The sequence below is a fragment of the Procambarus clarkii genome, chromosome 40 (genome assembly GCF_040958095.1).
Source record: "Procambarus clarkii isolate CNS0578487 chromosome 40, FALCON_Pclarkii_2.0, whole genome shotgun sequence".
Taxonomy (NCBI): domain Eukaryota; kingdom Metazoa; phylum Arthropoda; class Malacostraca; order Decapoda; family Cambaridae; genus Procambarus; species Procambarus clarkii.
The window spans coordinates 28,142,692-28,167,629 of record NC_091189.1 but is presented as its reverse complement, the minus strand read 5'-3'; the positions used below and the strand labels follow the sequence as shown (position 1 = coordinate 28,167,629).

At 43.2% G+C, this 24,938-nt stretch overlaps 1 protein-coding gene across 2 annotated transcripts in view; it reads right to left on the bottom strand.

Moving 5' to 3' along the window:
- Positions 1–9,597: 9,597 nt before the first annotated feature.
- LOC123758009 (putative sodium-coupled neutral amino acid transporter 10) overlaps positions 9,598–24,938 on the bottom strand; it is a 102,930-nt gene continuing 87,589 nt past the window's right edge. For both annotated transcript variants that reach the window (XM_069338906.1, XM_069338907.1), the window contains exon 12: positions 9,598–11,359. In XM_069338906.1, the coding sequence (XP_069195007.1) occupies positions 9,897–11,359 (1,463 nt within the window). In that variant the 3' untranslated portion in view covers positions 9,598–9,896. The remainder of the gene's footprint in view (positions 11,360–24,938) is intronic.

Sequence of the window (24,938 nt, the reverse complement as noted above, 5' to 3'; positions counted from 1 at the left end):
TATAGTGATACAAAAATATTTTGTACTTTTCAACTGTAATTTAGGATGGGAAGACAAGACTACACAATTATAACCTGTTTTTAAAAGACAGTACCAAGGACATGCCTAAAAGAATCATCATTCATATGCGAAGTTTGTACAATGGAAAGCCATCAACAGACTTCAGAGGTGCAAGAAAGCTTAATTGCATGATTAATTTCATCACCTGATCTACAATTCAAGATTTGGCATGGACCAAATTAATCTATGCCTTCAATCCAAGGCACAGTAGACTAGACAGCAGGAGTAAAAAATAAAAAATTCAAATGCACAGCAGGAAATTTTTTTTCGAGGCAATGGAATGACTCGAACCGACATTCTGGCTATTCCCAGACGTCTGCCTCAACCAACTCCGCCATGATGGGTCAAAAGTCATATCTTTGTGATCTGATAGTGGACGTACGAGTCCACTATTACCTGCAAGCCAGTGTGTGGGCAGGTTGACTATAAAATCCTGGTTGGGCTCCAGTTCGGGGTCTCCAGAACCTCCCAGTGAATTCAGTAAAGTTCCGGGTTGGTTGACTTTTGATGCCTCGTGACCGAGTTGGTTAAGGCAGGCGTCTGGTAATCTCTAGAATGCCAGTTTGAGTCACTCCATTGCCTTCCATTTCTCATTGATACATCACAAAGAAATCACATCATGATTTCTTTGTGATCACGACAGGAGCCATGAAACATTTTGCCTTCATGCCTAAAAAAGGCATTATACAAACAAAATAAATTGAGGATAATGTTCTACATGTTTTAAGTAAAATAACACTACGTCTTAACTTTTAACACAATCCAACCCACACATCGTCGCTTAAACCTCACGTCGCTGGAAGACAGAAGAGTTTGGGAAGACATGATCACCATATACAAGGTTCTCAGAGGAATTGTCTATCAGGTAGATACAGTTTATTTAACACAGGGGGCACACACACAAGGGAACAGGTGGAAATTGAGTACCCATATAAGCCATAGATATACAGTATTAGAAAAAAAAAATTTTAGTGATAGAATAGTTAACAAATGCAATGCATTAGGAAGTGATGTGGTGCAGGCAGACTCCATACACAGTTTCAAGTGTAGATATGATAGAGCCCAGTAGGCTCAGGAATCTGTACACCAGTTGATTGACAGTCGAGAGACAGGACCAAATAGCCGAAGCTCAATCCCTGCAAGCACACCTAGGCGAGTACATGAAATGAAAATAAAGTGACAACACTCCAGTCCATACTCGATCCTTATCAAGTCGTGATTGGACCAAAACATTGTCACTCATTTCATTTTACATGTGCGAGTCTGGTTATTTGCTTGGGCCACATTAGTGACTTATTTCCTCCATGTCTAAACTTAGTATCTGCATATGCATTCCTTTCAGCACTTTGTCATACATCACTTTTATATATTTATGGATATTGTAGTCTTGACAATATATTTATCCATATAAAGTTTATATACTACAATAATCTGCTGTGATAAGAATGGTATCCGATTCAATACCACAAAACTAAAAAATGCCATCACTGGTGCAGAATGCCATTACTGGCACACAATGTCAGTGCTCTTACAGAAATGCCAACAATGATACCAAAGAGAACATCTTAAGGAGCAGGAAAGATGGATGGAACCAGCATCATGGGTCTTCCCCCCCACAGACGTTTGCCTTATAATAATATCCAAGATGCAGCTTTCACTTTACCACAAGAAATCCAATAATATTATCCCATTACTCCACCTTAGATCCAAATACAAGATGTACCCAAGACAGCTAATATACACCACAGCTTCCTTGTTATACACTGTCATCCAAAAAATTATAATATCTATACTGTAGTTACTAAAACTGCAAGTGCAAAATACACAGTTCTAACCCCCCAAAAAAATAACGTTATGTACTATTAATTTTGTAGAGGGCACAAGAAAGGAGGTAACAACTAATACTAACTTTTCCATAGGTCTATTGTAGTACATATACTGTATTGTATGTACTAAATTAGTCCTAGAATAGTGTAAGTTAGATCTAGGATTGCTTATTTAGGCCTATGACAGGTTAAGTTAATGATTATAATAAAATGATTATAATGAGGTTAATGATTATACCCCCGGTCTGTGGCTCGGAGAAGCTGCAGGAGCCTTGTGAAGGCAGTAGCACTCCAGGTTGCAATTCTTTTTACCATGTTGTGGCGCAGTCGACTAACGTATGTCTGGGATCATCCCTGACATAAGTTCGAACCCTCATCACGGCCCTTGTGGATTTGTTCATTTGATGCATCATGCTATTGTGATTTTTGTGTGTATTTATTATGTCCTTTAGTATTCCAATTGTAAAAAAAAAAATTTAAGTCCATATTTTGTACATTCTGTCTATGATAGCTGAAGGTTCTACTGTAGCATTTTTGGAGGATAAGTTGTCATAACTTCTTGAAATTTAAGATGAAACAATACTGTATATAAATCTAAATACTTTAAAATTATGTTATCATTTATTCATTTAATTACAGTGGCATCTCGACATACGATTGCCCCTACTTACGATAATTTCGAGTTACGATATAAATTTCATCGAAAAATGGGACTCTACATCCGATATTTGTTCGTACATGTTCGGGTCAATGGAGCGCGTGGTTCCCGGTCACGCGGTTCGACCTGCCTCAGTTTACTACAGCTACCCGCTTAGTGATGATCGCGCCTATAAGAAATTACGCTTTTGTGGTGATTTTTTGCATTTTGAACATTAAAGTAATTATTATATAATACGCCATGAGTCCCAGGAAAGTCAGTGGTAAGGCTCAACATATGAGATCCTATGTAAGTATGACCATAGAGCAGAAACAAGAGATCATTCATAAATATGAAGATGGTGTGCAGGTAGGTGAACTGGCTAGGCAGTACAACAAATCTCAATCAACGATATCCACCATACTAGCTAAGAAAAAGTACATTATGGGTGCTAAAGTGATGCATCATTACAGACAAATGTTAAAATGAATGGAAAAACAAATGTCTCTTGACAAATTTGTAGTGAGACAAACAAGCACTGAACCACAACCAGGTCCTAGTGGTATTCAGGCAAAACGTAGGAGAGGAGTACCCCAGAGAAAACATCACTGCCTGATGTGATAATGGAAGAGGACTCCCCTTCCAAACAGTAACAACTCTCCTCCTCCCTCCCTCATCACCATCTTCCATACGCTATCAAGAGCCCTCCATAAAGGTAAGATAAACTTTGGTACTGTATTGTAGTTAGAAAAAAAACATTGTATTCAGTATAAAATATATTTTTATGTTAATATTTTGGAGGGTGGGGAATGGATTAATTCAAATTCCTCTATTTCTTATGGGAAAATTCGCTTCGACTTCCGATATTTTGACTTCCGATCCATCTCTGGAAACGGATTAGCATCGGAAGTCGAGGCCCCATTGTATTTTATTTAAACTTCCAATAATTATACCACTGCCTCTCAAAGCATTTAAATTAGTTTTAAAATTCAGATATTACTGAAAATAAACAAATTTCTTTTCTGCAATATTCATGAAGTGGTTGTGTTGCTGTTAAGTGCATTGTGGTCTAGTTTTAATACGTGCATCTGGGTGTGACCAGGGATACAAGATCAATTCCATCAGTTGACTCCAAAACATTCTCATTCATCAAGGTTTACCGTCACAGATCTAAAATACTTTGTTTAATATTTTTAGTAGAGTGTACTTGGCAGAAACCTGCATCTAGTACACATACAATAATGGTGGAAATGTAACGCATGTCTTACCAGCCTTATATCAAGGAAAACTACGGTAATACTTTAAGTTTCACGAGCATTCATACATGATAAATAATGTACAGTACTGAAACTTCATAACATATTTTAATTAAAGAACAAGAAATCCTAAACTCATTCTTTGTAATTTGAAAAAATATAAACGTATTAGATATGAAATATTAATGTGGCACTTCATTACGAATCTGTTTCTCATTAAAATACTTTATCGAAATAATATGCTGTACTTACGAAGATCTTATTAATGCATTTCAGTTGTCTATAAGTTAATAATTAAGTGACTAGATATTACAGTAATTTATAAAATACAGTAATGAAAAAAATATAATTGGTAATCTCTTTTAGCAACTGGAAACATGTCATGCATGTGTACATACACAAGGGACTGTGGAAGCCAGGCCAAGTGACCACATGTGCGGCTGTGGAAACTAGGCCTTGTGGAACTGTTTGCCAGGCCAAATGATTACGAAGAAAAATACCAAGTTCAATCTGCCAGAAATCTGAGATATGCAAAATGGTCTTGTGAAAGATAAAGACAAGGCATCTACTGCAGCACTCTCCAAAATGTTGCTGGCATGTGAACTATCACAAAGGGAGCTCAAATGAAATACTTAAAATTCACATCAAACTTAGCCCTTAGACTACACATATTATCACAAATTTAGGGGGCATAACATCGAAAAATATTTGAATTATGTAAAAATAACTTAAATATGTTAAACGAATCTCCAACTTATTTACTTCAGTGTCGTGAAACTCTCATAAAAATATTTTCAGAAATTGATTTTAGATGAATTTTTGAAAAATAACATTTTATTGATAAGAAGAACAGCTCCTAATAACTGTAACTGAAGGATTATGGAGTAATAAAGAAATGCTGGCACCTGTCTTATGCTCAAAGAAGAATAGTAGTAAGAAGTGTCCACAAAGTGGATATGCAGTTGGTGCCTTTATATCATTGCCAAGTAATACATAATAACACAAAACATAAGGAATAACTGTTAATATGATCTATTTTGTTATATATCATATAAATACATTGTCCAATATATCATATAAATACATTGTCCAATGTTAATATATGTTACTTTCATCAATGGCCCAAAAATATTTTTCTCTCCTTTGTTTATTATCTGATTTTGTTTTAACCTTTACATCCTGGAGAATGCATATGTTTTCATAACTATGTGAAGATAGAATGAAATTGGTCAAAAAATAAGTCAGTCACAACTAGCAAAACTTGAGAATTTTTCATTTGTTTTGGCCGATTTTTTCTCTGATTTCAAACTCTATTTTCTTTGTCTCTTTAGGTTGTTTTGATGCTTAGGGACCATATTAGGGCTTTTTCATTTATATAAAAAACACCCTAAATATACTGTATCCCCTAAATCATTATATTTATTATAATTATCCCTATATTTTGTGTTTTTTTGGGGTAATTTTTTCTTGACTTCATTTCAACATACATTGACCTACAACTTTCACATATTCAAGTACGAATGCCAAACAATATTTATTAAAGCAAACTATTAAATTAACGAATTAAAACAACCTTTATTCATTCAACTTCAACTTCAATTATCTCTGAAACCAGTTTCAACTTTGAGTGGCTTCTAAAATTCCAGTTATTAACCGATTCTCACGATTTTGACATTGTGTGCTCTGCTGTCTGTTTTACAATCCCATCAGAATGGATTTTTCATAAACTTTATGCATTTGGAGTTACCTGTATAATTTTTTTTTGTCTAAATTTGCCACATATTTCATATGTCCTATTGACGACTTTTTTTTTTACAGTAAACTATACTAAAAACCTATATTCTAATTTAATGAAAATAAAGATCATATGTCATTCTGAGAGAATAATAACATTAAATGAGCCATTAATGATAGTTCATATTTTTTATTCTGAATTGAAAATCTGAAGTTTTCAATATTTAATTTTAAAATTAATTTTGATTCTCTGGTTTTTTCAAGTAATGCTGTGGTCATTTAGACCAAGTTAGCATTTGCCTAGTTGATTATGATTATGAAAAAAATTGGAAAGTGTTTGTGCAAGCTTTAAAAACTTAAATTAAATTATTTTTTGTCAAATCATATATGTATGTTTTGCGCGGTCTAAGGGTTAAACCCACTGCTAAAATTGATTTCCAAAGACATATACTCAATATCATAAGCAAAATAAATAAGGAAAAGATCCTAACATGAATACATTTTGAGGTCTGAACCATGACTCCTATTTTGTATGAAACCATCACATATGTAGTGTAGGTAAACCCTATCATGAAGAATTGCAGACATACTTCTTTACGAAGAGAGGGTTCACATGAATGGTTTCAAGAGACGAATCTCACATGAAGAGTTTGTTTACCTTTAATTGCTCAAGAGAAAATCTGCAGACCTAAATAATATGTACCGGTAATCTCTAGTCTGCAGTACAGTACTTTTTCTTATAGAAGATAATAAAAGAACATGTAGATTCTCATTGATAAAGCACCAAGCTATAGCCAACTAAAGTGTAATTGTTCCATGCACGTGCAAGCATGTGTGCATGTATAATTACCTAAATATAATTATCTAAGTGTACTTACAGGATGAGAGCTACGCTTGTGGTGTCCCGTCTTCCCAGTACTCTTTATCATATAACGCTTTGAAATTACCAACGGTTTTGGCCTCCACCATCTTCTCACCTAACTTGTTCCAACCGTCTGCTTCAGCAAAATGCTGAAGCAGTACAATGGAATCAAATCTTCACCCCTGAAACTCCTCTGGCCAGCCTGTCCTCCAAACAAAGATGCAAAAGTGATTCCATGCACCAGCCAAACCCCGTTTTTAAATGAAAAACAGTTTACACACAACTGATTTCGTTCGAACACTTCTGGAACAAGTGCTTCATGACGAATTTTGTTCGAGCCACAACGCTATAAATGCTTCACCCACGTACTACTTATACAAATAATCGCCAACAGAACCTAAACACCTAACCTAACCTAACCTATGCCTACATATGCATAATATGCTAATATATTAGCATATTAATTTATATTTGAGAAAAGTCCTGTTTTAAATGAACAGCATGTTAAAATTTATGTATGCATCTGTGGAGTCGACTGCTGAACATAATGGACTCGAGACGAGGACGGGTTGCCTCTGGCACACATATCGTAGAACGGATGAAGGTTCAACCCCATTGTACAGCATTATTTTCTCAGAGTTATCACGTTCTTGATATTTCATTTTTTTTTTTTTTTACATAGGCTCAAATATTTTTAGCATGTAAAATTAAAGAGTAAATTATTATAACGTTATACAGTACAAGAAAATTTGATGGGATGCTTAACACTTTGGCCCAGTAATGACGCAGCATTGCATGACTTTTTTACTTGGGGAAAGTCCGGTAATGACGCAGCATTGTGTGCTTTCCAGGGGGGCAAATTGGCGACTGTTTCGGGAAGGGCGCGCCACGGTTTTGGACATTATATACATACACACCTGTAGGGAATTTCATTGCGAATACTATGATACCAAAATGAAAGACCTAGGACCAGAATTGAGGTAACAAAGTTGAAAAGAGTATACCCATTTTACTGCTCTTTATTAGCGCTCACTGCGGTAATGCACCGTCACTTTCTCTGTTTGCTGTGGGTGGGACGCCTGGCTTTTGGACTTTATATTTGCATATACTCTTGTAGGGAATTCTATTGCAAACACAAAGACACAAAAATGAAAGATCTAGGACGAGAATTTAAATGTCCAAAGTGAAGAGTGTACACATTTTATTGCTCTTTCGCACTCCCGGGTAACACGCTCTCACTTTCTCGTCGGGCTTTTGGGCTTTATATGCATATATTCCTGTTGGGAATTCTATTCCAAACACAATGATACCAAAATGAAAGACCTAGGACAAGAATTGAGGTGACCAAAGTGAAGGGAGTGTAAACATTTTATCGCTCTTGAGCCACGCCCCCGGGTAACACGCTCTCATTTTCTCTATTTGTTGTGAATGGTACGCTGACCGTTTGGACTTTATATGCCTTTAGTCCTATAGAGAATTCTATTGCAAACACATTGATACCAAAATGAAAGACCTTGGACGAGAATTGAGGTGACCAAAGTGAAAGGAGTGTACACATTTTATTGATCCTGCGCGCTCCCGGGTAACATGCTCTCACTTTCTCTGTTTGTTGTGGATAGTACGCTGGGCATTTGGACTTAATATGCCTTTAGTCCTGTAGAGAATTCTATTGCAAACATAATGATACCAAACTGAAAAACCTAGGACGAGAATTGAGGTAACAAAGCTGAAAAGATTATACACTTTTCAGAATTACTGCGCGCCCCAGCGGAATGCCCAAACCCACCCGGGGTAGTGTGGCGCAATGTGTGCCCAGAGCATCAAAATGTTAAACAAATTTAAGCTTTTATATCAATCTATAGAAGAGAGATTGACACGAAGTTTATCTACACCCAGCAGATAAACTAGTAACTATACCAGTTACGTATAGTTACTGTCAGGGCTCCTGACAGCTGGGTGGACAGCGCTTCGGATTCGTAGTCTTGAGGTTCCAGGTTTGATCCCCGATGGAGGCGGAGACAAATGGGCAAAATGTTTCTTTCACCCTGACGTCCCTGTTACCTAGCAGTAAATAGGTACCTGGGAGTTAGACAGCTGCTACGGGCTGCTTCCTGGGGGGTGTCTAACAAAAAGGAGGCCTGGTCGAGGACCGGGCCGTGGGGATGCTAAGCCCCAAAATCATCTCTAAGATAACCTCAAGATAACCATCATTAAATTCATTTATCTTTACATGATTGCAGTTATACAGTTTTAATTTTAAACTGCATACTAAAAAAGAGTATAAAAATAATATTGAATAATAAGACTAAAAAAAAAATTAATATTACTAATAATAATAATAACGAACACATTGCAAATGTGACCAAGACAAAAATAAAATATATTTTTACAGCAAAGTGTACTTTTACTTAAATAATTATTATTACAACCAGAGTTTCATCCATAACATAATACTGAATAAAAAGAATGCATAAAATTTGAAGGCAGGATAAGTCTTTCACTCACTTTAACCCGATTAAATTATGTTCTGGAGTGAACTGGCAAGACACGTGTGCGTTTTTCAGTGCTAATGAATTGGATTATTAAATAAAATGCACCGGTAGTCATACCAGTTGATTGAGAGTTGAGAGGCAGGACCAAAGAGCCAGAGCTCATCCCCCCCACAAGCACCATTAGGCAAGTACAACTAGACGAGTACAGTGCAAATTGTGTATAAATATTAAGTGTTATATTGCTTATTTGTAACAGAAAAAGTACTAGCTGGTGACCTAATAATAAATATACTGTTTACAGTGAAATCACAATAGTGTAATATCCGAGAAGATCATGCTAGTGTGATTACATTGCGTATTTGATGGGATTAAGTGGTGGAGAGTTTCATTACCTACAGTGTGTATACAGACAACATGTAAAAAATGGATTCAATACCAGCTGGGTGCTTTCAAACATCTTGTAAGTTCGGGTGGACTTGAAGTTGTGTTGCTATTAGCACATCATGGTCCAATAGGTAATGTGTGCATCTGCGGTGACCTAGGATGTGAGTTGGATTCAACTTCTCTGCTCCAAAGATTCTCATACACTGTTCATTTAAACTGTTTTAGATGTATACTTAATTTACCACTTATCTTAATATTACTATATATTTTATATATATTAACTTTGAACCAAGTATACAATGTTAAATAAACAAATAAATTGAATAAAGGATAATATTTACATTGATTAACTAAAGACTTTTGTAATTTAGAAAGCATATAATAATTACACATTATGTTTCATCCCAATAATAGTCATCCTCCCTTCCCCTGTCATTCCTTCTCCTTTTCCTCCTTGATCGACTGTTCCACAGGAGGTGGCGGGTGTCATAAGCTACATCCACTGTGTCAAGTGGCTTTATCTCTTTATTCAGATCAACTTCTGGAAGATCAACAAAGTAATTAGTGTCAGCCTGACGTTTTCGTCTTTCCTCATCGTGATTTGTTTTCTTCCCATTTTCAGATGGCAAAATATTTTCCTTATTATTAACCGACTAGTAATCCATGATTTTCCATTTTTGGTATAGTATCTGGCATTGCACTTGGTCTTCCTATGTTTGCTTGCTTATTGTTACCTTTAGGAATAGGTGCTTTCTTGATATCCACTGCTTGAGGAATATCTCTTCCCTGTTGCAACAGTGATTCTTCCTTGGGAACAACATCCGGAGTATTCTTTAACTGATATACAGAAACTTTAAGTTTATCCTGTGACTGAGGTCCCAGAGCTGGGCCTTCATTCTTTGGCTGATAAGCAGACAGCTGATCTTGTGGTGCTAGGTCCCCGAGCTTTACGTGTGACTTAACTCCTGCGAGTACAGGTTGTGACTGATCTGGGAGTGGGGGCTGACCAGCAGGTGGGAGTTTCTCTTGAAGCTTGCCTACATCATGGTCCATAGCTTGTTCATTGTCATGGCTCACTAAAGCTGCTGGTCGAACTTTGTTTGCTGAATTTTCGGGATTAATTGCAATATTTACGAGAGAACCAGCATCTGGCATGTGATTGCCACTAATGGGATAATTTGGAAGGGATATTTTAATATCCTTTGCTTCTTTTACCTTATAGTTAAAACTTTGCTGAGGAATTACCTTACCTGGTAGTTGGGCTTGATTTTCCTGTGCTGGTGGAGCAATTATTTTGTTCAACTCTCCTGCAGGAACATTCTTTGAAAATACAGCTGGCTCCAAAACGTCTTTTGGTACATTATTCCCAGCCCTAAGCACAGACGGACCCAAATTCTCTTTGACCTGGGCCACAGCTCCGGGATTACCAGCAGCAGGGTTGGCAACTTCGGGGTTCAGAGGCGCCACAACAATATTTCCAGAACCAGATTTCTTGTCAGAATTTATAACTGCCGATTCACCAAGATTTTCACCTTCAGGATGTACAGCTGCAAGATTAACATTGGAGATTTCGGCAGCAGGTTTCACATCTGCCGCAACTCTACCACTGTCATCTTGAATTTTCACTTCTGGCTTCTGCATTGCTTTTTGGTCTTTGAGTTCTTGAAGAATTTGCTTCTGTTCCGCTATGATTTTCTTCTGTTCTTTGAATTGCACCTCAATTATTTCCAGTAACTCAGCCTGTTTCTTTTCCACTTCCTTAATTTCATTTCCTTCTTCTTTATTGACTTTCTCTTCCTTTTTAATAGCATCTGGGTGCAGAGTATCTCCTTCATTTTTCTCATCTCTTACATTCTCTAACTTTTGCTGATCACCAATCACTTCTTTTACCTCCATTTTATTTAAGTTAGCAACATTTTCTTTCTCATCTTTAGTTTCCTTCAAGTCTGCTGTTTTGTCTTGAGCTTTCAAAACCTGATTGGCATCATCTGGCTCATCCTTCCTTTCAATCCCTTCAGGTGGAGGTTCGGGGGCAACGGGTTCTCTCCTTGTAGCCGAGTCACCAATACGAGCCTCTGCTCCAACTTTCCCCTCATCAGCTACGTTTCCTGTTTGTGCCGGAATGATAAACAACAATGTTTAGTTTAAGAAGAACATTATTACTGTATATGATAGCATTCATGAAAAACGGCAAAGAAATGTTTATATATTTCATACCCCAGAGCAACATTAATGGAAGACGAACATGTATGGCAGACTGAATCTTCAAACACACACATCCATGCATGAAACACACAAGCATAAAGATAAGCTGCAGTATTATTAAAAAGTGCCAACTAAAATAAACTAAGTAAGAGACAATAACAGGTAATGATCAATATACTGTATACACAATCAGTAACACAATCAGTCTCATCATTAATCCGAAATGAAAAAACAAAATAAATGTACAGTAGATGGTTTATCAGTTTCTTTACATCTGGCAAGGTCTCATCTTCAATGCATCACTAAATAACAAACTCCTTACACTCCTCTATACCAGCAGTGCTTCGTGCAAATACAGTATCCACTCAATTTAACGGCCTCTTTTATACCGATCTGCCGGTATTAACGACCGGTTTGGGAGACCGGTATCTGGAGCCTGCTATACCGGTCTGCGGTCGATATTACCGACGGTCTGTCGGTATTGGGTTTGTTGTGGCATCAGCGTCCCCTCACATGGCGACCAGGCCACCGACCTGGATCGTCCAGAGTCATATATTACATCTTAATTTTCTTTTAAAAATGATTCACTTTAATGAAGAAAATTTTTAATTATTATTAATAAAATATTTTGAAACAGTTTTTATTAAGCAAAAGTCTTTGTTTTCTTATTAAATACCTTTTATAGTATAGGCACTAGGATATACTGCACTGTAATTGTGATCTTCTTTTTAATTTACAAAAATGCCAAAAGTTACCCAAAGGAAGCGCCTGACGGTTGCACAGAAGCTGGAGTTAATTAAGAAACTTGATAAAGGATATTCTCATGCACGACCAGCAGCAGAGTTTAACATCGGGAAAAGTACAGTAAGTGACATCAAGAAACAGAAGGATACTCTATTAAAATATGCCTGAAAATAAGTGTACATACAGTATGTACCCTGTATACAATATAAACAATATAAAACAAGCGCTGCAGAGGATGACGTAATCTTCACAGCTTCGTAATCTTCAGCTTCATTAAAAGTAAGTCAATTTACCAATTTTATTATAGTATTACAAGATATTAATTGTTTTTTTTCAACAAAAGCTACATATTAGTCTCTGCAAATGTATATTCTATCGTCAGCAGAGAATAGGCGAGCTCAAAATATTTCGTCTTGGCTAGCTCTCAGTGACAAGGCTCGACCGCCATTGTTATGGCATGGCCGCCACAGCCTGTGTTGTAACATTAAAAGTAAGTCAATTTACCAATTTTATTATAGTATTACAAGATATTAATTGTTTTTTTTCAACAAAAGCTACATATTAGTCTCTGCAAATGTATATTCTATCGTCAGCAGAGAATAGGTGAGCTCAAAATATTTCGTCTTGGCTAGCTCTCGGTGACAAGGCTCGATCGCCATTGTTATGGCATGGCCGCCACAGCCTGTGTTGTAACATTAAAAATACATTACCTGCACTGTTCAGGGTAAATCAAAACACATCTCTAAAATATTATTGAGAAAATATTAACTTGCTGATTGATACATGAAATATTTTGCAATACAAAGGAATGAATCAATTTTTTCCCACCCATCTGGGCTTGATCAGACCGTGTTCACACATCATCCATGCAGCAGCCAACAACTGGCTTAATCGTCGGTGTGGCACTAAATTGGAATGCAATTACACAATGAACTTTATTTAATTTTAGTTATACAGTATAAAATATATCCTACCTGAATGTTACTTGAAAAATTACCCGACCCGACTTAACTTCGGAAATAACGGAGCTCCGTAAATATCGACTAGGGCTCAGCCCCATATAGGCTGTTAAATTGAGTGGATACTGTATTGCTCTGCACCAGCAGCACTTTATATAAACATTACCCATACCAGTGAACATTCTTGGAAAACTACAGTTGGCCCTAATTTAGACCCATGGTGGAAAAAAGAAGCCATCACAGCCATCATTGGAAGAACTCATGTGATAAGAAAAGTGAAATTTCCCTTCATGAGCAGCCCTTGGGGCCCCCCTCCTAAGTCAGGGCAAGAGTATAACTCAGGACACTGCTCATTCACCACGCCTAAGTCGACTTTAAGCCTCACCTGAGATGTGTAACTTATTAAATGATCTTGCCAAGCAGTTTAGGGGTAGGGAAGCCAGTGGTGAGCAGAACTTGATTACTCCATCAAGAGATATTGCTCGTTATGACACCAGAGAAAACAAAAACTTTCTGCGTCTCCTACAAGAAATATCTGACAACACAAGGATAGTCAATTACAGTGGCTCCTTGATTAACAAGTTTAATCTGTTCCAGCACCGAGCTCGTCAAGTGGAGAACTCGTCTTGTGAAACAACAACAAAACTGTCGTCAAAGGCTTCCGAGAACCAGCGTTAACACTCGTTAACCACTTAACTGCGCCAGCAGAGTATTCTTGGTCGGCGGGAAACTGCGCCAACTGAGAAAACTCTGATTTTTCCGTACCCATTCTAAATGTGTGCGAGGTTGGTTGTGTACGAAATAGACTCTTAGGACCTCCAGTGAGAGGCAGCCATCTTGGAAAAAATCCCCAGAATGCCCTAGGGTTGCTGGCTGAGCTAGTACTGAATGAGCAACCATGGGTGGCGCACGCACCTCTGGCTCCCAAACACCTGTCTGACGCGGTATTGAAAGATAACACTCTGTCAGTGAAATTCAAACCTTATTGTTTGAAGAACACAAGGGTCATAATATTGGTGAAGCTAGGCGCAATAAGGACCTAACCCAATTGTCGGATGCAAATGATACAGCACCTATGAGGACGATACAGCGAGCGTATCGAGTTGTAGCTCTGAGCGTCACCCTTGCAATCCTATGCCATCTCCAATTTCTTTAGATGATAAATAGATGAATTAGTTTTCTGCGTTCAGTGATGATGCATCTGATATAAGTAGCATAGATGAACAGTGTTAGCAGCTTCCATGTGATGTTTTCCATAGATATTTTCAAGAATACCTGAATCTCTTCCTGACTGACAGACACTCTTTGAGGCAAGCTGAATCTCTTCCTGTGTGGGACCATACAAAGTGATCTTTTCAAGGCAACCTTACAATTTGATCTTTTCCTATAATCTTTTCAATACTACCTTATGCTTTACAAGCTTGACTACATACAACCTACAAGTACTAAAGCCAAGGGTGTACATGAGTGCGTTATTTGAAAGCACATAATAAAGCAATTTTTTTTGCATAGAGTGTGGGGAGGGGAAGCACACGTGAGCACGAGCTCTGTGAAAAAGAATATATATCTCGGGATATTTCAGTGATACAGGAACTAAACACAGTCAGATATCTCATAAAGCACGTCTCAACTTATTAAACAATATACCATAATGATTGACATCCGGCTTTTGTGCTTTAAGGAAATAAGCGAATTTTGTGTGGAGTCCACCTCGTGGTGCCAGAACCCACCCCATAGACCCACGTCCCGTGTACCCACCGTGTGTGTGTGTGTGTGTGTGTGTGCTTACTAGCAAATTGGTTTCCAACAAGTGTAATAGGGGAATGTGGATCAAGAAATTAGTAACAGAGAAGTGAATACTATTGCAAGTCGGAAATAAAGCAGAAAATCCCTTATTGTACTACAGGCAAATTAATATATCAGTGTTATAACCCAAGTAACTGGCAACTGAGGGCCTCCAGCCGTGGCCTGGGACAACAACGTGTCAACTGTACAGCCTCTGGGACCATCACCCTCGACCGTGCGATAAGTACTGACCATACAGTAGAACAAATAAACATATATATTGTTACAAATATACGTTATACATATAATATTATAAATATATAGATATATACAACAAAACAAGGCAAAATGGGAGTAAATAAACAAATTTGTGGCCACTGTAACAACTCAAAGTCGAAGGCAACGGGAATTGAATGTTATATCTGTAAGAATAGATTTCATTCGGCTTGTACAGGAGTGAGTAACACCACGGCACTGAGAGCTGGCCACTTGCTCTGGGTATGTAAAAATGACCTGCCAGCTTGGAATATCCTAAAAAACCTTCTAGATAACATGACGCATGAATGGAAAACATCGTTCATTGGAAGCCTACCAGCCATCCAGAAGGAGTGGGAAAGGAACAACAATAATTCTAATATACCAGGGGCGGAGGCTATAGTCAGGGATGAAACTGAGGCTGAAACTCGGGAAGTTGTAAACTCTGACTCAGTAGGCCCGGATGTAGATGACAGTAAGCTAGAAAGTGTAACAGACAGCACTGACAGCTCGATAGGTACAGACACTACGACGGTTCCCGATAGAGCAATTCAGAACAGAAGGACAGACTAATGCAAATTTTATGCAAAGGGCATATGCAGACATAGATATGCTGGTAATAAGAAAGGATTAGAGTGCAGTTACCAACATCCCAAAATTTTTTTAAATATGCTTAGGAAAGGCGAGTGTCGATTTGGATCAATATGTAGGTTTTTCCATCCTGACATGTGCCAAACCTCACTGGAGGACAGAAAAAAAGCAACAGGAAGTGAAAATTTATCTGTACTTGGGGGCATTAGGTTGGTTTTGGAAAAGTTGTTCAATGTCAACCAACATTTTTTGACTAGTTGTATATGAAAAGGGCTGCAATTGTCCCAAGTTTCAGTATTGTAGCGTAAATAGAAAGGGAGATTTTTGTTTTTTTTCAACGACTTTTACACATTTTCAAGTCTGAATAAATAAATACACGTTTCAAATATAATTATTCTATGACACTTTTCTGACACATTAGCATATAATAAAGGATATGTTGATAGATAATTTCCAAAACATCTTTAGTTTTCCTAATACAAATTTTCAAAGTTCCCCCAAAAATTATGCAAATATGTCATGTTTATTGCTATTATAAAATCAATAAATGAACTTAGAGAAAAAAGCTATCAACAACATTTAGAGACATGCACTCTACATATACTGTGTAAGTTTCATGTAAATTGAATAAAAAATGAAAAAGTTATTTGAACGTTTATGTTAATTGAAAAAAAAACAAGCAAATAATAAAGTCTAAGGTTCTAAAATCTGTGGCTGAGGTTGACATCAACCACTTTTCTCCAAAATTGGCACCCTTACAGATAGGCTTACGTGCAGTCAGGTGTATAAGTTCCATGCAAATCGTCCGACAAAAAAAAAAAAAACCCAGCGTTGAATGAAATGAAACGCCATTTTCTGGGTGAGTCCCGGAGGCTCCCCGGAGCTATCCCAGGCTGATATGCTAATGTCAGACTTTGGCATCAGTCATGTGTATGGAGTTCTTAGGCCTACCGGGGACCACGGCCAGAACCGGGCCCCCTCAGAGAGGCAAGGGGAGCAATGGCCTATAGAAGCCCCCGTGTAGTTGGAAGCATTCTATGTCTGCCATCGACCGGAACAGGCACCCAGAAAGGTAAGCGCCCCAAAACAAACCCCTATTCAGGTTAAAATTGCTACCTAAAACCGAACTAGTGGATAGAACTCCCCAACCGAAAACAAGCAAACTAGTGTGACGTCACATACTGCCGCGCCGCTGTCTGCGCAGCTCCCCCCTCCCCGGGAGGGGGAAGGGGGAGCCCCAGACCCCCCGCGCCGGCTACCCACACCTCAGTTCTTGAGGCTGGATGTCAAAAACGCGAAAAACCGCCGACCGGAGGGAGGGAGGGATGCCGGGGAGCCTCCGGGACTCACCCAGAAAATGGCGTTTCATTACATTCAACGCTGGTTTTCTGGGGGGAGCCCCGTCGGCTCCCCGGAGCTAACTACCCACAGACAGAAAAAGAGGGACTTACCCGGGAGGCGATCGTCGCTCACCCCTCAACTCGAAGCCGAGACAACTGGCTGCAACCGCCGACCCAAAGCAACACAGGCCCGACGAGGCCCAGGGACATTCACAAGGTAACGAGCAGCCAGGACCCTGTTCGACCGCCAAAATCCCCGCGCCCGAATATCAGACCAAGACATATTCCCAAAGACAGAAGCAAGAGCCGCGAACTTGCGAACGTCATGGGCACGGGGATAGACCGCAGGCTGGCTGGACCTAATAACCCTGCGGACGACCTGAGAGACCCGAACCCGCGAACAGGGAAGAAGGGAAACCGGATCAACCCACAGCGCGTCCCCGGACACAGAAGCTGTGGCGCGCAAATAACGGCGAAGCGCCGCAACCGGACACAAAACATGATGCACCCCCGGCCTGACCAACCAAGCATCAACCACCCATGGACCCCTCCGGAACGCAGCAGTCTCATTCTTTGCCAGAAAAGAAGGAGACGGCTGCAAACGAACAAAACTATCACCACGACCAAAAGAGCAGAAACCCCTGCGCCGGAGGAGAGCATGAAGCTCCCCTACTCGACCCCCAGAGGCCAAAGCCAACAAGAAAAGTGCCTTGGAAAAACAATCCTGGACCGAAGGGGCCACAACGAAATGAGGAGATGAAAGGAAAGCGAGTACTCTGTCCAAAGACCAGAACGGCTCAGGCGACGCATGAGCAGGCCGGAGGTGAAACAATGCACGAGACAGCTTGCGAAACGGCGCAGACGTAACATCGATACCGAAAGCAAGCTGAAGCGGCTCCGCCAGCGCCGCACGATACGAAGCGACAGTGTTAGGCATAAGATGACGGTCCTGAAACAACCACGAGAGGAAGGACAAGACCACCCGAACAGACAAAGAGCTAACACGACGAAGACGCAAAAAGAAACGGAAGGACCGCCAGGAAACTTCATACTGCCGCCGAGAAGAAGCCCTCAGGTGGGACACCAACAAGGAGGCCACCTGATCACCATAGAGATGATGATAGACCCGAGTCAAAAAAACCATACGCGAAGACTCGAGGAGAAGATCGAACCAGCTACGTGACGTACCGGCCCGATCTGCTGAAAGAGGCGGAGCCGCGGGAAAACCCTCGGGTTCGGACACCGAGCAACCAGCGCCTGAAACCAAGGCTGGGCCGGCCACCAAGGGGCCAGAAGGACAACTCTCCCTCGGTAAGTCTCTAAGCGAGTCAGGACCTGGAGCAACAGCCGAACCGGGGGAAAAAGGTACAGGAACCCCCACCTCGACCAGTCGAGCCGAAAGGCATCGACCCCGACGGCCTCGCAATCGGGGAAGGGCGCCGCATAAACGGGAAGACGCTGCGACCATGCCGACGCGAAGAGGTCCACTTCGGGGCGCCCGAACGTCTGGCAAAGCCAACGGAAGGACTCGTCGTCGACCGTCCACTCCGTGGAGAGGGGAACGAAGCGAGACAGGGCGTCGGCCAAGACTTTGGACACGCCCCGTACGTGAACCGCCAGGAGAGCCAAACCCCGAGAACTCAGCAGATGAGTCACCCGAAGCGACCAACCCCAAAGAGACAAAGAACGGCATCGAACCCCCGCGGTTCAGGCAATGAACAACCGGAGAGCAGTCCGAATGGAGCCGAATCGTCGATCCGCGGGCCACCCGAATCCTCCCCAGAGCAAACCACACTGCCGCGAACTCCCGCACCGTACTGTGAGCTCGACGGAAGGACGGACCCCAACGCCCCTGGCCGGCCTGGTGAGCACTGGTCACAAAACCCCAGCCGAGAGACGACGCATCCGTGTACACATCGAGCGAGGGCTCGGGTAGGCGCCAAGGCACTGAACCCCGAAAAACCCGAAGAGGAAGCCGGTGACGCAGCAACCGACACAAGTCCCCCGGGGTTCGAACTCTGCGATCGCGAGAGAGGCGGAAGGGGGAACCCCGAAGGAACCAGAACAGCCGTCGAAGCCAAACCCGACCCGGCGGGTAGACCACCATCGCGAAGTTCAGGCTCCCGCACAGCCCCTCGAGCAACCGCCGGGTGACCCGAGGGCCCTCCAGAAACAGACGAAGGCGGGACCGCAGCCACAGGAGAGACTCCGGAGGGAGAGACAAGGAGGCGGTTCGAGAGTCCCAAACGAGACCCAGCCAAGTCCGAACCTGAGAGGGAACCAGATGGGACTTCCTCCAGTTCACCAAGAACCCGAACCCGGCGAGCTGGGAAAGAACCAAATCCCTGGCTAGCAAGCAAGCTGACTGGCTGGGAGCCCAAACCAGCCAGTCGTCGAGGTAGGCCAACACTCGAACACCTAGGAGACGCAAACGAGCCACCACAACCCGTGTAAGGCGTGTGAACACGCGAGGTGCCAGGTTCAACCCGAACGGGAGAACAACGAAAGCGGTAACTCAGACACCCCACTACAAAACCGAGCCAGTCCCTGAACCGCGGATGAATCGGGACATGCCAATAAGCGTCCCGGAGGTACAGGGACACCATCCAAGCTCCCGGCTCCAAGAGGAGCCGAACCTGAGACAGCGTAGTCATCCGAAAGGAGGGGCAATGAACCCAGGGGTTCAGACGGGACAAGTCCAGAATGAACCGCAGGTCCGCGCAGTCCCGTTTCGGAACTGGAAACAGACGGGAAACCCATCTGAGGGACGACGTCGTTTCGACGACGCCCAAGCGTACCCACTCCAAGACGACTCGACAGAGCGCAGGGGAAGAAGCCTGCCCTGCCAGCCCCGACCCCCCAAAGGGGGGAGGGGCCACCCAACGCCACCGCAGGCCGCGAGACACGACCCGAAAGGCCCACGAATCGTGGGACCAGGCGCGGGCGAACAGCGCAAGCCGCCCCCCCATCGCCCCGTCAAGGGGGCAAACCGCGAAAGGGCCGGCGACCCTTACGAGACCCAGAACCCCGCACAGCGCGAACACCGCGCCGACCAGACGAGGGAGGGTCCGCAGGAGGAGCCAACCCCAAACCTGACACCAGAGGCCTACCACGACGAGAGGAACCCTGAGCCCTGGCACGACCTTTCCGGGAAGACCCATCTCGGGACCCCCGGAAAACCAACAAGTCCGACATCGGACGACAAGCCGCCGACGTAGCCTGAATAAACTGCGCCACGGCCGACTCCCCAAACAGGAGAGGACAAAAAGGTGAAGAACGCCTAAGAGCCAGAGCCCAAGCAGATTCCATGGAGGAACACAGCACCGCCTGCCGACACGCGAGACGGGAAGCATAGAACAGGGAAACCGCATCCCGCAAAATCGGCGTGAACAGCTTCAACAAGGCAGCCGACAAACGCGCAGCCGAGGACAAGGTGCCGGACCCCGGGACGGACCCAAGCGTCCCCACATCCTCCACGAGCCAATCCGAAGACAGCTCCAGGAGGGAAAAGAACCGCAAGGCCGAACACAAAAGGCCCCGAGCGCGCAAGTCCTCCGCCACGAGCGCCGCCGAAAGGGAGGGAACCTGCACATGGAGCTGAATAACGCCCACATCGCGGGGAAGAGCAGGGGCAAACAAGCACTCATTCAGGTACTCAAGTTCACCCCCCAGGAAAACCTGAAGCACCGTGGAAGCTTCCCGCCACTCCAGCGTGCGGGAACGACAGAAGGAATGCCAGGAATCCAGACCAAACAAGGAGCAGTCTGCTAGCCAGGACGACTCCGGAACCTCGTAACGGAGCCAGAAAGGGAACGAAGTCCCAAACCTGAACGTGGACGGATCCATTTCCGAGGCATAATCCGGGTCACGCAGGAGGTAAGCTGCAAAGGCCGCTCGCACCACACCAGGTTGGATGCGATAAGCCGAAAACCTCCGGAAGGACGGAACTGATGTACCCGGGGGAACACGGAACCGAACCCGGGGAGGGGCCGACACCAAATCCAACTCGTACGCAGAGGGGGGGAAAGAAAACCCCACTCCTTGTAACAATAAGCCCCGCTCAGTGGGAAGAAAAACCCAGGCGGGGTCCAGCGGGGCCCAAGGCCCCCAAGTCAGCCCCTCCCCAGCCTCGAGGTCCGTCACCACAGGACCCGAGGCCGAGTCCTCTCCCCAAGCCCCGACCCCACAAGACAAGGACGGAGCAGCCGGAAAAGCTGGAGGAAGGGGGGCCCACTGGTCAGACCCTGAAGCTTCGGCCGGGAGACAAGACTCGAATGCCTCTGCCGCCCCCCCGGAAGGGGCAACCCCCGAAGCTGCCCGAGTCTCGAGATCAAGTAACCCCTGCTCCGACCCCGAAACCCTCAGACGCTTCGGGGCCGGAAGCAGGGGCGGGGGACCAGAACGAACAGAAGGGGAAGGACGAGGAGGTGCGGACTGAACCAGGATCGAAGCGACCCCCACCCCCAAGTCCGGGTCTCGAAAAGCAAAGCGGGACAGCCCCGGGGCATCCGGGGAAGCAACCAACCGAGCGCGTTGCAACAGACGAAACCTAGACTGCAACGCACGTGCCGCCTGTACCCGAATAGAATCATCAGAGGATTGGGTAAATTGAGTCACAAGCAAGCAGCAACACTCACAGGACTCAGGGTCGAAAGTATCACCGACCCAAAAGGCAGCGTGGCAGAGGCAAAAACAATGAGGGTCACCCTGAGACAAGGGGACCGAGCAACCCTCAAACTCGCACACAGCGAGTGGGGACTCCGGGGTCACATCCATCGGACCCACGCGCCCCCTAGGGGATTCCCAGGGTCCTGAGCGTTTACTTTAAGAGGACTCGCGCTCAGGTAGTCCCAGGCAGGGTGCTGCAAACCGGCGCCCAAAACTACCAAGCAAACTTCTAAAGCTGAACCCCAGGGACGTGTACACTCACGGGGACCTAGCAGGGGGCGCCACCGAGGAGAACAGTGGAAGGGCAAAAACAAACTGAATAAAATGACAGAACCCCCCACCAGGCAAAAACAAAAAGAAAAACAAAACCCCGCAAGAGGACAGCGAACCCCAAGGAACAGAGCCGGCCGCGATGTCGGGAAATACAAGCTGAGCAGCACCCTGCGCCCCTACCAGTGCAAACTGCCTCTTACCTGCCGGTAACAAGGGAGAACAGAACACCCAAGAGCCCAACAGGCGGCCGAAAAACCGAAAGGTAAAACGGACCAGCAGAGGCAGACCCCGAGGAGCCTGTGGAAGGTGGCCCCAAGCTCCAAGGGCAGTACTTACAGGGCACCTAGGGAAGGCAGCCCTAGGCGCATGCAGCCCGAGTACTGAAGATAACTCCTGGCTCTCGCACCCACAAAACTAACACCACACACAAAGCACAGTGCAGTAGCGACACCAGAGCCAGAGCACACGACCATCGCCTATAGCATCAGCCTCAAGAACTGAGGTGTGGGTAGCCGGCGCGGGGGGTCTGGGGCTCCCCCTTCCCCCTCCCGGGGAGGGGGGAGCTGCGCAGACAGCGGCGCGGCAGTATGTGACGTCACACTAGTTTGCTTGTTTTCGGTTGGGGAGTTCTATCCACTAGTTCGGTTTTAGGTAGCAATTTTAACCTGAATAGGGGTTTGTTTTGGGGCGCTTACCTTTCTGGGTGCCTGTTCCGGTCGATGGCAGACATAGAATGCTTCCAACTACACGGGGGCTTCTATAGGCCATTGCTCCCCTTGCCTCTCTGAGGGGGCCCGGTTCTGGCCGTGGTCCCCGGTAGGCCTAAGAACTCCATACACATGACTGATGCCAAAGTCTGACATTAGCATATCAGCCTGGGATAGCTCCGGGGAGCCGACGGGGCTCCCCCCAGAAAAATGAAAAAAAAAATCACTTTTTTTTTAACTTAAATTTTTTCTGATTAAACTAATTATAATATATTTTTAATACAGTGGTACCTCGGAATGCGAGTGTCCCTGTATGCGAGTTTTTCGGAAGACGAGCAGGATTTCCTCGGAAAATATGTCTCGGAAGGCGAGGGTTACCTCGGAACGCGAGTTTGTTGATACGTGTACAGGCCGACTGGCGCGTGGTGGCATGGCGATCGCGCCTCAGTTTACCAGTGTCTCGTGTCCAGTGACTATCCCACCTGAATTCTTCACAAGGATTTACAGTTTTTTATTGGTTTTTTGGCCATTTGAGCATAAAAGTTGTCATTATATATCTTGCCATGGGTCTCAAGAAAGCCATTGGTAAGGTTCAACCTAAGAAAATAGCTGTGAGTAGAGGCAGTAGAGGATGTCCCTTCTTGATTAAGAAAATGTGTGAAGTATGGGAAGAACTACAAAGTTTTGTTGAAAAAACTCACCCAGATAAAGCTGTAGCAGGCCGTTGCATTGACCTTTTAAATGACAATGTGATGTCTTACTACAGACAAGTGTTAAAATGTAGGGAAAAACAAGTGTCATTAGACAAATTCTTAGTAAAACAAGCAAGTCCTAGTGGTATGCAGGCAAAATGTGCCAGTGTGTGCTCACCAGTGAAGTCCTCACTGCCTGATGTTATAATGGAAGGGGACTCCCCTTCCAAACAGTAACTCCTCTCTTCCTCCCACCTCCTCACCATCTTCCATACGCCTACAGCATTCATCAACAAGGGTAAGTAATAACTTGAACATAGTTTTGTAGGTTTATTTAGATGAATTAGGTATAAAAATTTAGTTTGATGTGGGGTTTTTGGGGTAGTCAGGAACGGATTAATTCATTTCCCTTTATTTCTTATGGGGAAATTAGCTTCGGAATGCGAGTTTTCGGAATACGAGGCGTCTCCAGGAACCAATTAAACTCTTAAACTGAGGTATGCCTGTATATGCTATTGTGATAGCAAAGAGTCATAGATATGATTTGAGTTGATACTTTTGTTTGATAAACATTTTTGACCACTTTGGTATAAATTTGACACTTGAATCAAGTATTTTTATTATCCCTTCCTTTTATTCCTCGATGCTGAAACTTGGACCAGATGAAACACTTTTCATATACAACTTGTCAAAAAGTTTGATTGAAATCGAACGAGTTTTCATATATTCCATATTTGGGCAAATTGGAACCTAATGCCCCCATAAGTGCAACGTGAGCGAAGTCGCACTGTGCTCCATGGACTATTTCATTGATTATTACTCACTTCCGAAGTACTGTGTGTGTGTAATACAGTGTGTTACTGTGTATATAGTGTGTGAAACTGTACATATTGTAATTTTAGTGAATTTTTAACAAGTAATATTGCGACAAACATTTATTGTGGACACATTACTGACACATGTATCACAGTTCCATGGAATATTATGAACGTTCTACTGTATGCATATTGTAAAGGACACAAATATGCATTATATACGATAAAAAAAAACAAATAAAACCGCATTGGAAATACATAGAACAAATAATTGAAAATATATTTGTGGCAACACCCGGTGCTTGAATGGCCCAGCGACAGTGTCTGAGCGATTCATGCACGGGCGACCAGGCCCTGATGACGTCACAGAGCACCTTGTCCACGTCCTCACAGCCAAACTAAGTGGAATTTGGTATTTATTTTTACATAGACATGTTCAGATAAGGGAATTTATTATTTTACGAAGAAAAAAGAATTTTTTGGGAACACTATTTCATGTGCACCGGGGGAATTTCACAATAAACTCGGCGCAGCACGGTGGTTAATCGAGCGAAAGCTCAGTCAGTCGAGACATTTTCTGTGAGTGGCTTGCTCATTACTCGAAATGCTCGTAACTGGAGCCGCTCGTCACTCAAGGTTCCACTGTACTGCAC